We start from the raw sequence: 14,547 nt of genomic DNA on the forward strand, positions 1-14,547 counted from the left end.
TATCTTTCTTACAATGCCCATCCTCTGTTGCTGTCTATCTTATAATGCCCATCCTCTGTTGCTGTCTAATCTTATAATGCCCATCCTCTGTTGCTGTCTAATCTTACAATGCCCATCCATTGTTGCTATTTATCTTACAATGCCCATCCTTTGTTGCTATCTATCTTATAATGCCCATCCTTTGTTGCTATCTTATAATGCCCATCCTCTGTTGCTGTCTAATCTTATAATGCCCATCCTCTGTTGCTGTCTAATCTTATAATGCCCATCCTCTGTTGCTGTCTAATCTTATAATGCACATCCTCTGTTGCTATCTAATCTTATAATGCACATCCTCTGTTGCTATCTAATCTTATAATGCCCATCCTCTGTTGCTATCTAATCTTATAATGCCCATCCTCTGTTGCTATCTAATCTTATAATGCCCATCCTCTGTTGCTATCTAATCTTATAATGCCCATCCTCTGTTGCTATCTAATCTTACAATGCCCATCCTCTGTTGCTATCTTATCTTACAATGCCCATCCTTTGTTGCTATCTTACAATGCCCATCCTCTGTTGCTGTCTAATCTTATAATGCCCATCCTCTGTTGCTATCTAATCTTATAATGCCCATCCTCTGTTGCTGTCTAATCTTATAATGCCCATCCTCTGTTGCTATCTAATCTTATAATGCCCATCCTCTGTTGCTATCTAATCTTATAATGCCCATCCTCTGTTGCTATCTAATCTTATAATGCCCATCCTCTGTTGCTGTCTAATCTTATAATGCCCATCCTCTGTTGCTATCTAATCTTATAATGCCCATCCTCTGTTGCTATCTAATCTTATAATGCCCATCCTCTGTTGCTATCTAATCTTATAATGCCCATCCTCTGTTGCTATCTAATCTTATAATGCCCATCCTCTGTTGCTATCTAATCTTATAATGCCCATCCTCTGTTGCTATCTGTCTTACAATGCCCATCCTTTGTTGCTATCTGTCTTATAATGCCCATCCTCTGTTGCTATCTTTCTTACAATGCCCATCCTCTGTTGCTGTCTATCTTATAATGCCCATCCTCTGTTGCTGTCTAATCTTATAATGCCCATCCTCTGTTGCTGTCTAATCTTATAATGCCCATCCTCTGTTGCTGTCTAATCTTACAATGCCCATCCTTTGTTGCTATTTATCTTACAATGCCCATCCTTTGTTGCTATCTATCTCATAATGCCCATCCTCTGTTGCTATCTAATCTTCGTGTTAATATTTAGTTTTTCTTCTTGTTTGCATCAGGAGGTGCTCTTGAACAACTTCAGCCTAAGTGTGTTTCTAACTCATCATTCCCTGTTGTTTAATAATTATTCTACACAATCATTGTAATTACTTATTATAGAAAACACAGCATACCGATACAGGTATATAAAACAGACCAAAGAATTGGAAGACACCAATGAATTTAATAAAATTTGTTGCAACACTTTTTAACCATGGCAAAGCAGCTCATAGAATGGCTCTGAATTTGCTTGTTTTTTAAAAGTACATATTTTTAGCTCACAGCTCCTTCATTTCTTGACCAATTTGAGATCTAATTCCAGTTTTGGACCCAGGAGATCAAACCAACCTTTCAAATGATGTATTTCACCATGCTCAAGGTCTCAGATTAATTTATTTTAATTATGCCCAAACAAATTTTAAGTTGCAAGGCTATTAAAGATTACTTTTTGTTTTAATTTACTAAAAGGAAACTCTTTACCTAATTGCAAAACATTCCATCAGTGCACAAAAAATGAATTTAAGTTAATATTTTCTTTCCCAAAAAATGTATTTCAGATAGATAATTACATTTTTGCATCATTAATTTATTACTTACAGTGGAATTTCCAGTAAATGCCATAAGTCTTGAACAAACTATCATCCTTACACATGTCTACAGGTATTACATCAATCTATAACATAACTGTTATAATGCTGTAACCCTCCACCAACAGGAAGGCAACCAACGTGCAATGATCCTCATGAACAGTAGCATATTTATGTAGAAAGATTATTAAATCATGTGGTGACCAATTTCTTAACATGTCAAAATTGTGTCAAACAGCTTTATGCTTTTGTTTAACAAGCACTGATTGTGAAAGAACATTTTCTGTATGAAATAAGCTTAACAAAATTCAGATATTCCATGAAAGTTGAAAAGATACTGTCTAAGGAGAATTATAACATCAGGCCATTAATATTTCACTGTACAATCCCAGTCCTGAAATTAAAATGTGCAACAGTGCTAAGAACAGAAGAAGGGAAAGGCTTTTGCAACCATACAAACAAAATTTAAAAATTAAAAATAAATGTGTAAATTGTATGTGTTTTTTGTTGAACCTTCTTGAGGTTAAGTAATTAATATGATAATCTTGACACGTGCAAACACTTATAATGTAAATGATTCAATCATTACAAGAAACAGCATGCAGACACTTGTCCATGATACAAAAATTAATCTTTGGCAGATACTGGTAGAGGAAAAATTCAATTAATATGATACTAATCATGGCAAACATTATCTGGAGCACTGAGCAATACAGATTAAAAAATCTCAAGTAAAAGTCATAATATATATTAATACACCAAATGTAATTCAATTAGCTTTAGCAATATAGATAAATACAATAAACAAGCTTAATACAAGTGGCATCAATAAAACAGATTATTATACATGACAACTAATTTAATACAAGTAGCATTAATTAAAGAGATTTATTCTACACACAATTAATTAGTTGCATTAATAACAATAATATTAATTATACAGGTTAATACCAAAAATAATCTTAACCCAAGTTGCCTTAACAATAATGTTTAACAAATCAAGTGTAACTCGATCATTTAATTAATATAACAATCTTAAAACCATTAGCAATACAGATTAAAACACAAAATAAACTTAAATCATATAGCATCAGCAATACCATTAAAACAGGAAACTTAAATCTGGTAGTGTTAACAATATTCTACAGGGTGTTTGGAAAGTCACTGTGCAGTTTTGTAATCACATTTTATTCAGTCTATTTCAAGCCAGCAACTAACAGCAGTGTTTAGAAACAAAATAAGAAGGATCCAGGCCTGTATTGATGCCAACTGGAGTCACTTTTAACATTATTTATAATTGTCATTCATATTTACCTCCTGTATTCTATATTGAAACATGTCTGTTAATAAATATATAAGTGCACAGTGGCTTTCTGAACACCCTGTAGTAGCCTTTAATTAAAAAAAGTATGAATTAAGAAACCAAACAAAGTTAACTCAAGCAGCCAAAATAATATGTATCAATAGAACAAAAAAATTAACCAAGTGTATTTTAAGAAATAAACAAACGGTTACAGAAGAAAAGGCATATCAGGCAAAAAGTACGACTCAGAACATGATGCATAAAAACATAACTCACCAAATGTTCCTCTTGTTTATGCTTCAGGTCCTCTTCTTCTATTATTAACTGCTTTCGTTTATTTTCTAGCTCTTCTAACATTTTTGTTTCTCGTCTACGAAGAGCTTTTAGTTCTTTTGATAAAAGTTCTTGTAAATGGTGCGTCTCCTCTTGAACTACGTTTTGCTGTCGTTTTGCTTCTTCCCTTATTTTGTTTTCTTTATCTATCATTTCATCAAACTTTCTCTGATAACTCGACTCAAGTTCTTTTTCTACAATGCTGAGATCATTGACAAAATTTGAATTTCTTGCTTTCATCTTATTATTAAACTCCTGCTGGAAATCCTCAAACATACTTTTCAGCTCTAATTTTGATTGATTTGAAACCCGCTTTTCAACTGATTTTAGTTCCTCTTCCAAAGATTTCCTTTCAGATATATATTTTTTTCTCTCATATGGCATATAATAGATTGATTGTAGTCCGTTTTCATCTGGTAATTCACAAGGATCTGTAAGTGAATCAGAAGCAAGCAGAATTCTTTCAGTCTGAGTTTGGCTAGTCTGTTTAGTTTGTTTGGAAGTTATATCATTTAAAACCTCCTGAATGATATTGTAAAATAAGCTACTGCTTTTAATGTTACTAGTCAGTTTCTTGTGAACAGAAGAGCCAGGAAGTATGCCTAACAGTAAGAGTATGTCATGAATAGTTAGACTCTGTAAACCAGATACTGACATTGCTCCTTCTGTCATAAATGTGGATAAAGTGTACACATAATTCATCTGATGTAAATGGTGCTGTACCATCCAGTTTGCAACCTACAGAGTAAACAAAATTAAGTGGTTCACTTGCATTGTTTCAAAAATAACACTGAATAAAATTAAAATTGCATTACCTCACACTTACCAACAATATATTTATGTTTACATTAACAAATTATTTTTATTAGACTTTGATAATTATTTTTTAAAACTTAAAAGTGAGAATTGCTTTAATTAAATAAACGTTCACATTAAATTACTTTTCTATCTGGTTAACTGTAATTAAAGCAGAAAATGGAATTACTAGATAATAATTATAAAAATTCATACATAACACTGTTCTTTATTGACCTTGGATACTTTTAATTTGACATGTGAAAAATGTTTAATGAATTAGATAACAAAACATCTGCATAACTTCAAACAGAACAACCTGACAAACATTTTTGTGAGTTTAAGTATACTTTTGCTTAACCAAAATCTAAAGATTCATACCTTAAAAGATTAGTGTGAAAATATTATACAGTTATAATGTAACATAAACCTAAAATTTAAAAAACCTTGTCTTATCAAACTGAACTAACCTTTACAAAACATTCATGAAGCTGTGCTAATGAAGTTGCTAAAGATAATTTATATCTGTTCAATAATCAGCAGCTAAACTTTAGTTATTAAAAAGCATAATATAAAAAGAAGCACTTACAGTTACAAAATGGTTTTACAAAAGTGCCAACAACATCATATCTCACAAAACATGACTTAAAGAAAGGTAAAGTACATAACTATAGAGAAATTTCTAGTAAGAGGGGAATATGTCAAATACTAATTCATGTAAACACATGGAAAACAAAACTAATTTTGCACAAGTGCTTTCATAAAAGGTTTACTGATAGTAGAACTATAACTGAAGAAGACAAACTGTACTTCATGAAACAAACTAATTCATGCAGAACAAAAATGTTTCTTGGTACATTGTATAACAATGCTCTTACAAGACATTCTCAGTTAATTATTTTAACTCCCAAAACACAAGATTATCCATAGATAACCAAATATATGAAATTATTTTCTATCAGCTAAGCACTTATTAGTAAACTTAACACTAAAGATAGCACCTACTTGTAATGGTAATGTGATTTCATTGTTAATTGTAGATTCTTCGTGATTAGACGTTGGCAGAGAATGTGGTTTTCTACACATGCTATAGAGTTCTTTAACAAGTCTCTCTCGCAGATGAGCACGGAGTTCATCTAGTACTCCTTGCTGCTGAAATCTCTGGTATAATTTTGATTTTAACTCTTCTGAAGTCATCTTTCCTGGTAACTTCTCATTATTAAAACTTGAAGGAGAGTGTCTTTGTGCTTTGGATGCATTATTAGAAACAGTGTTGGCCATCATGTGTGTACTGCAACTTCAAATTCCTTCTAAATTAAAAAAAAACTTCCATATTAACAAAACTACAAGAATGTACAGGGTGGCCCGTAAGTCCCTACCCATCCATATATCTTATGTATCCAGTGTATTATGCTGTCCCTCATTCTCACTGCATAATATTATGTGATGCCATGTTCTGTGAGACATTTTCCTCAACATAGCAGGGGTTATTGTTCCAAATGCCTTGGTAACAGCTGCCTTCAACTCATCATTAGTATAACATAATATAATGTAATAACATATGAATGGGTAGGGACTGACAGGCCACCCTGTAGAATAGAGCTAACAAATTAAAGGGAGCCACAACCTTAAAAAAAAAAAAAAATATAATCTCAAGATCAGTTAGAAACATATGAAGTAAACAAACATAAATTATCCTCCCATGTTAAATAGTTTTTTTCATGTCCACAAATACGTCCAACATAATCTTCACTGTTACTTTCCTCAATAGAATTGGTGAGAATTTTAATAATATATATGTTTGTGTGTGTATATGTATATATATATATATTATTGACATGCTATTATTATAGAGTTTATTTTGCATTCTTAATTTAGTAGGTTGATTTAGAACTGATCTAAATTTCTGATGCTGACATAGCCTTGTAAAATATTATTACAATCACAGCCAAAAATATAGTAAACAGAAATGGTGTCAAACTGATGAAACAATCCATCCTAATTTCTTTAAGAATGGTGTATTTAATTAGCTGTAACACAATTGGGTTGCTCTGACTGCAATATTAATTATTAAAAAACAATTTAACACTGCATACTCTTTCCTTTAACAGTAACAAAACATTACACAAATCAATTAAACCAACAGAAAGATAATGAGGTAAATATAAAAATAAGCATATGTCTAAGCTTTCAATGATTGGAACTACATGTATGACATATTATTTCTTCTTTTTAAGCATATTTTTTGACACAACTTAGAATAGAGCTATCTTTTCTTTTAAAATAATTTCAACATTTAAATCAAATTTGTACAATTTAATACATTTCAATGGAAGTTAAAATTTATTTAAATGTAGCAAAAAGTTTCCTTTAAGTGGTAAATATTGACCAGAGACTCTTTTCAAATGCTGATTATGTCACATGATGTATCTCAGACCAACATTAAATTAATCATCAAATTCCACTAATTGCCCAGCTGTAATCGTAATAGCTATATTTCAATTACCTGAGTAGTTGGAATTATCAAAAATGGTAATATTCAAAAACATTAATTTCAATTAAATATTTAATTATTCAACACTAATCACTGCTTGTATGTAATGAATTATATTAATTAACTCAGAAAATAGACATTAAATGTAAGTATAACAGTCCATACCCACATGTTCTGCTATTTATATGATATATATATATATAATAATAGATAATATTCAGATGTATTATATAATTATTGAATACAGTGTATGTTCATATTTTCCACACTGGGCCACTGCAGATGAGAAGGTTTTTAATATAGTCTCCAATTTTCCAACTGTAACAACAATACATATTCGGATGTGTAGGCAAGGGAATGTTTCCAGAAGCATACATAAGCTAAACCTCGATAAAACAAGGTATAATGTTCATTCTAGTAAAAGAAAAAACAGTGACAAATTATAATTTTCACCAACAAATATTATTCTTTAAGTATCACTTTTGTAACATCCTTCAATTTTGAATAACCAGACCAAAGAATATGTAGAACACGAAAATAATTTGCATCAGTATTAGCACTACCAGTGACAGCATAATACAGATACATCATCAGTCAAATAAAGTATGGAAAAATAAGGACATATAATATAGCCTAAGATTTATAAAAAACTAAACATGCTATACAGCATAATATACTACTCAGAATTATATCAAAAAACTAACAAATAAGTAGCAAATCTATTTTGAAACATAAAAATATGGTAATAATAAGAAACAGAATTTATGACACTGCAGATAAAGTTATTGCTCATTAAAATAAGTGATTACCAACAAACTGATATTTTGACCATAATGCCAGAAGACAGCATTAAAGATTGTAATCCATATATATGCACCTGACTAATAATATTATATAATAAGGTTATACATAATTCAGATAGAATAAACATGTTTTCAGATGTCAAAACAAAACAAAACAAGTACAATACCAAGTACTCAGTATTCTAATGTACACTCTGCATGAAAATATTAATTATGACATAATTAAAAAAAAAATCAATGAAAAACAAATTCCTGTTATAACCCAAACGTTTTCGAAATACAGACCATTCTTCACCACAAGTGATTATCAAAATCGATACATTAATCCTAAAATTCAGGGTTATCACTAATAGTGCTACTGCCATTACCAGTATCATTATTACTACAACACTGGGCATTACCATGCCCTATTTCAAACTCTGTGAAACTTTCACTTTCTAAACCTTACTTTTTATGTAAAATCTAGGCATTTAGCCAAATTAATAATAATCCCTAAATACAGCTCAGAATTATATAATACTCTTAATAGTGAAAAAAAATACTACTAGACATCTAGTACTAGCACTGCCAAGTGTGCCATTGGGGTTACCACTTCAACTTTCTAGCTGTTAAACTCTCCAAGTTTGACTTTTGACTTAACAAGTAAAATTCCAGTTTTGCTTTTATCTTACTTATAAAAGTACTGTAAAGCAAAACTAATTTATTAGTAAATATTGTTCACCTACTTTTAGGCTCGTTTTGTTTATAACACAGACTACGTTACTTAGTGCTTTAGCACCATCTGAAATTATTAGTCATAAGTATTTAAAACAGTTTTCATTCATGATATACAAGTGTATTTGTTTTATTATTTACACGCCCATAGTTACAAAGGTGTTGCTAAAATAAATAGAATGGAAAACTATGGGAAAATATCGTTGTTTCTTTTCTTGCCGAACTTTAAATGCATATTTTTAAATAATAAAAGGATATTATTTGAAATAAAGTAAAATAAAAACTAAAAGACTTGTTCAAAGGTTTATAGTTCCCCGCTGATAGAGCGGTAAGTTTACAAATTTAGTAAAATCAGGGATGATTTCTTCTGCGTTTTCCAAAATATTATGATCTAATTGTCCTTGTTCTCCAATCAAAAACCACACAGAAATGGGTAAAATAGCTGAAACGACTTACTGAAACACTAACCACATAATCGTTCTTTTTTTTTTCTGACTTTATTATGTTATAGCTACCTTTTGTTATTATTTGTTTTTATTGTGAAATTGAGGCAAGTACAGAAATAAAATATTTGAGTATCAAGTTTTACCTTCTTCTATAAAAGGTAATTCTTCTATAAAAAGGATTATCGCAAGTTAACAGACCTCTGTTCTAGTGTAATAGCTAGACAAGGTTGGTCATAGATTAAGTTCAGACTGTCATACAGGGAGTATGTGATAACTAAGGGGCTTCAACATCAATGATAACAGTAGTTAGCTATCAGCTGAACCATCAAAACAATTAGAAGAGCCTTTACCATGACATCTGCCAAAGCACCACTGGCAAAGAAACCCCATGATCAATCAATCCCGTTGAATCAAGGGTGGAGTTCCTGCCAAAACTAACTAAGGTGTTAGCAATCAGTTTCATGCCAGATTAGATCCCAATGTATAAACACAACACTATCAGAAAATGGCCATCGACTGACTGAGCCATTGGCTATTTACAACAGGAAGTAGGGCTGGTGGACAAACATAATAGTTATATCCAAAATCAGAAATTATTTGAAGATAATTGTGATAATTAATCATAAAATAATTGCTGCACTGAAGAATCTGCTGTAGGGTTACGATAAAGAGGAGTGGGGCCATGTGTAGAATTTGGAAGAGCGTTGTAAGTTGTATACATCGTTTTAATTAAATTGTATGTTTTGTATATTATACCCTGATTTAAAAAGTGTTGTTCAAAGTTTATTTTGTATATTGTTTAGTACATTTAGTTTTGTTGTTGTTTTGAATTAAGCACAAGTCTACACAATGAACGGTCTGTGTTCTGTCCATCATGGATATTGAAACCCAGTTTTTAGCGTTGTAAGTGTGCAACTGTGGGGGGGGGGGGGCATTGAGGATGTTTTTTTTCTATGTGTTTCCTGTAAATATTTAAATCCTGTATGATTATTCGTTATGTGCATAAAAAGATAAATTTTGAATTTTCAATTTTTGCTCTATAGTTAATCCCCTCAAAGAAAATGCTTATAATGTGAACTTCAATGTTATAGAGTATTTTACCATGCATTTTTTACATTTCAGAATGATTAAATTTTCTCTTATGAGAAGTCTTTGTCCATTTAAGAATTAATCACCGTTCAAGGTTTCATTTTGCTTTGTTTTATGTACTTATACATATAGTGTTAGGTTACTTCCCTTCTGAATGGTGGTCTATGTTAAGTGTATTTATATTGTATGATTTTCTTCGTTAAAAAGCATTTGATTTATATGTCTTGATTAGAGGGTTTGGTTTTATATTATGTATTCAGAAATGAAGAATTTTAATTGTATTATTTCACTGTTTATAAATGTTTTATTTTTGCAATATATCTTATCGAATTATTCTTTTTTGTTGTTGTTGTTGGTTGTTTTGTTTGTTTGTTTTGTTTTTTGAATTTCGCGCAAAGCTACTCGAGGGCTATCTGCGCTAACCGTCCCTAATTTTGCAGTGTAAGAGTAAAGGGAAGGCAGCTAGTCATCACCACCCACTACCAACTCTTGGACTACTCTTTTACCAACGAATAGTGGGATTGACCGTCACATTCTAACGCCCCCACGGCTGAAAAGGCGAGCATGTTTGGTGTGACGGGGATGCGAACCCGCGACCCTCGGATTACGAGTCAACGCCTTAACCCACCTGGCCATGCAGGGCCCGAATGTTAAGAATTACTGTAATGCTACACGTTGTGCAAGAAGGTCGATAGTAGTGTCCTCTAATGATAGCTCAATTACTATGCTAAATGAAAATGACCAATCATGTGAGTAATACTAGTTCTTATGGGAATATCTGCTAAAAAATGTTAAGTTTAAAAAGTAATTTCTGGGATATTAAGTAAGGTGCTTGATTAGAAGACTGCTGAAAGAAAGCAGGCTAACTAATTAACCCCAGAGTCCAGTGTAAGGTAACTATTCAGTGTCAAAATGCAAGTGTACAAACTGAGTTTTCTCTTTATTAATAATAAATATTGTTTTCACTTTGTATTGCACTTTGTATCCAGTCTATTTATTTTATAGCTTAATTAACTTCTTCAGTTTTATTAATTCAGCATACATTAGAGTTTATCCTGCCAGTCCTCCTATTATGAAGTGGATCTATCTAATACTCTTCGTGGATATCAGTACACCATGAGAATACCTCAAATATAATACAGTGAAATCTGTGTAAGGCGGAATCGTACGGGACCGCGTAAAATTTCCTGCTTAAGCAGGTTTGCCGGCTTAACCAGTTTGTTTGTTTGTTTGTTTGTTTGGAAATTTCGCACAAAGCTACTCGAGGGCTATCTGTGCTAGCCGTCCCTAATTTAGCAGTGTAAGACTAGAGGGAAGGCAGCTAGTCATCACCACCCACCGCCAACTCTTGGGCTACTCTTTACCAACGAATAGTGGGATTGACCGTCACATTATACACCCCCACGGCTGGGAGGGCGAGCATGTTTAGCGCGACGCGGGCGCGAACCCGCGACCCTCGGCTTACGAGTCGCACGCCTTACGCGCTAGGCCATGCCGGGCCGGCTTAACCAGTAAACTTGCATTTTCTTAATCATATATAATTTTTGAGCGGAACGTTACACTTGCTTGGTGAATTAAGACGTTTGTGAATAAAGTTATTATATTGTTTATGCTATATTTATTAGAATAAGAACAAAAATAGACATTCAAAATATACATAAGTACACAAAATCTTAATCAAATTTATTTGAAGAAAGTGTCCAATTTCAATTATCTCGTTTTTTAATGGTCTTTTTCATGCGATTAAAAGAGAACGCCAATTCTATGGACTTTTTGTAAAGTTAATTTTCTCCCTTCATTTATGCATACAATTTGATAGCGTTAATATAACTTAACACTTGCGATGAAGTAGGAATTTTTCCACTTTGTTCATCTTCTGAATCTCTCACACTGTTACCATCTTGCGATTCTATTATAGATTTTAAATCAATTTAATCAGTTTCTGTTAAAACATTCTTGTCAACGTTCACAAAACTTTCCGCATTCACAGAATCATCTGCATCAATCTTCTCAACCAGAGTTTGGATTTCACTAGAATCGTCATAACAAACAACTTCACAATCTCCACCATTATCAAGAATAAATCCAAAGTTTCGAAAGCACTTTATTACGCATTTCATCTTTTACGCATTTGATTGAATGACTTAAAAATGCAATTGTACCTAACACGTCAATTTTCATGGTCATTTCAGATGCTCTCTTTATGTCGTCCATGTTTGCAATAATATGTTGAAGCATCGATTTTCTGTATTTCAATTTTATACACTGTATAATTAAATTATCTAGTGGCTGTAGAACTGATGTTGTACATGGAGGTAGAAAGACTAAACGAACATCTAAAAGTTGAACTTTTGGGTGACAAGTTGCATCATCTAAGAAATGTAGAATATTCCTATTTTCTTGTTCCATTCTTTTGTTTAATTTGTTCAAAAATCCCTCGAATATAGCACTTGTCATCCACGTTTTATTATTCGCTTTCCATTATACAGAAAGTTTATTCTTCCTTAATTTTTTGAAACAGTGCGGATTTTCACTTTTACCAATAACCTGTGGTAAATTTTCCCTAACTTTAAAAATTAGGGAAGATAGGAATCTACTTTTCTCGTGAAAATTACTTAGAGAGTAGAATTTTGTACTTAAAAGACAAATATATTTCTACAAGTCATGAATCTAATTTGACTGCAAAAATAATGACGGCAGAAAAGAACAGAATACATGTACCCAATACTTACTGTAATAAAATGCCCGAAAATTTATTAATATTTAAAGAAATTATTAATTAAACAAGAATTTATTAATATCTAAAGAAATTATTAATTAAATAAGAAATTAATATTTAATCAAAAACATTTGTTCCGCCTTACTCAGGTTCAAATCCTACTTGTTGATAGATAAGGTAGGTGAAAGACAGTTTTCCGTCTGCGTTACGCAAGTTTCACCGTATAGAGGGCCTTTTGTAAGAGAAATCTGATAATGCTGCAAAATTTTGATATTTTCGGTTTGTATAGTTTCCATATAATGCAGTTTCCGGCTTAGACAGGTTTTGCTGTTTATACAAATATCAGTTGTGTCTAATGTTGTAATGAGCATTCTGATATGTAGAACATGCCACCGCATGTCTGTCTTGATGTGTCATCAGAAGGACTTTCAGCGAGTTTACTAACTAAAGTTATGATAATAGAAAAACACGTAAGTTTAAGAAGTCTTGATAGAAATGAAATAAAAACCCTATAACTTGAGCACTTTCGAAAGGTAGACACCTATTATTCAGGGCCAAACAGTTTGCTTCTGAAGAAGAAAGGTCCACCTTTAGAAATTGCTTGGAGATAGGGTTTTTAGTTAATTAAAATTATGATAATTTATGTTTATAATTTCAATCAGATGCAATTCTAGTACATAACAAAGTAGGTTGTTGGATGTCTAATGTAAAAAAGAAAAGAAAGAGAGAAATCAGTTTACGAACCCCAACGAACAAATAAGTACATGACGTTTGTGTAAAAAAGAAAAAAGTAAATTGTAAAATAAACGTACATACACAAACAGCAGATCTTGATACATAACTGAAATACAAGGATAATCACACAAACCAATTTGTGTGTGCTTTTTCTTATAGCAAAGTCATATCAGGTTAAAGGCTATATCCACTGAGGGGAATCAAACCCTTGATTTTTTTAGCATTGTAAATCTGAAGATTAACTGCTGTCCCACCAGTGGACAAATCAATTTGTTCAATTGTATTGCACTTTTAATTCCTCATTTTCGGGAACATGAATTAACAAATTATTTATTCATTAATGATATAATAATAATAATAACAGAGTTATTATTTCCTGCAAATGCCTGATATGGCCATGTGGTTAAAGCGCCTGGACTCGTGATCTGAGGGTCGCGGGCTCGAATCCCCGTCACACCAAACATGCTCGCCCTTTCATCCGTGTGTGAGTTATAATGTTACGATCAATCCTGCTATTCGTTGGTAAAATAGTAGCCCAAGAGTTGGCGGTGGGTGGTGATGACTAGCTGTCTTCCCTCTAGTCTTACATTGCTAAATTAGGGACGGCTAGCGCAGACAGCGAATTTCAAAACAAAACAAACTAGTCTTACACCACAAAATTAGAGACGGCTAGTAGAGATAGCCCTCGTGTAACTTTGAAATTCAAAACAAAACAGCTTTGCGCGAACTTCAAAAAACAAAAATTATATTCCTATTTACCTCTTCTTCTTGTAACTCAAAAAAAAGTCAACTGGTCAATTCTACTTAGAATGTACTCAGAAATATGGTTTCTACAAAAATGCAGCCTGCTTTGTGTACACAAACTATAAATCTCTTATCCTAAAAATGGCTTAAGCATGGCACAAAAAAACAACAAATACACTATTTTATTTATTCACATCTTAAACATATATGTTTCTGTAAACCAAGCCATCAGTCGAATAAATATAATCTTGGGACTTCTATAAGACAATTTGTTAGCATCTTTGCAACTATATATTCTGTTCTTACGGCACGTAAACGAACATTTAAAACCATATTCCAAATATTTTAGCTAATACTTCTTATTTCTCTAACTGTTTAGATTTAAAGACATGTTACAGTTATAATCAGTGATATCGAGAAAACCCTCTTGTAGAGAAATATATATGTAAAAACGGCTCGTTTGGGTTGAGAAAATATTTTACGTAGAGGAGCGAACAACGTTAGGCTGATGATGACCGAAGAAGGTCGA

At 32.2% G+C, this 14,547-nt stretch overlaps 1 protein-coding gene across 4 annotated transcripts in view; it reads right to left on the bottom strand.

Moving 5' to 3' along the window:
- LOC143225815 (uncharacterized) overlaps positions 1-9,132 on the bottom strand; it is a 20,790-nt gene extending 11,658 nt beyond the window's left edge. Inside the window, exons 1-4 of one of the 4 annotated variants that reach the window (XM_076455864.1) lie at positions 8,297-8,367; positions 7,014-7,182; positions 5,280-5,584; positions 3,423-4,217 (exon numbers count right to left, since the gene is read on the bottom strand). In XM_076455864.1, the coding sequence (XP_076311979.1) occupies positions 3,423-4,217; positions 5,280-5,558 (1,074 nt within the window). In that variant the 5' untranslated portion in view covers positions 5,559-5,584; positions 7,014-7,182; positions 8,297-8,367. The other 3 variants (XM_076455866.1, XM_076455863.1, XM_076455865.1) reach the window with 3 other exon arrangements.
- Between the last annotated feature and the right edge of the window lie 5,415 nt (positions 9,133-14,547).

Source organism: Tachypleus tridentatus, chromosome 9, assembly GCF_004210375.1.
Source record: "Tachypleus tridentatus isolate NWPU-2018 chromosome 9, ASM421037v1, whole genome shotgun sequence".
Taxonomy (NCBI): Eukaryota; Metazoa; Arthropoda; class Merostomata; order Xiphosura; family Limulidae; genus Tachypleus; species Tachypleus tridentatus.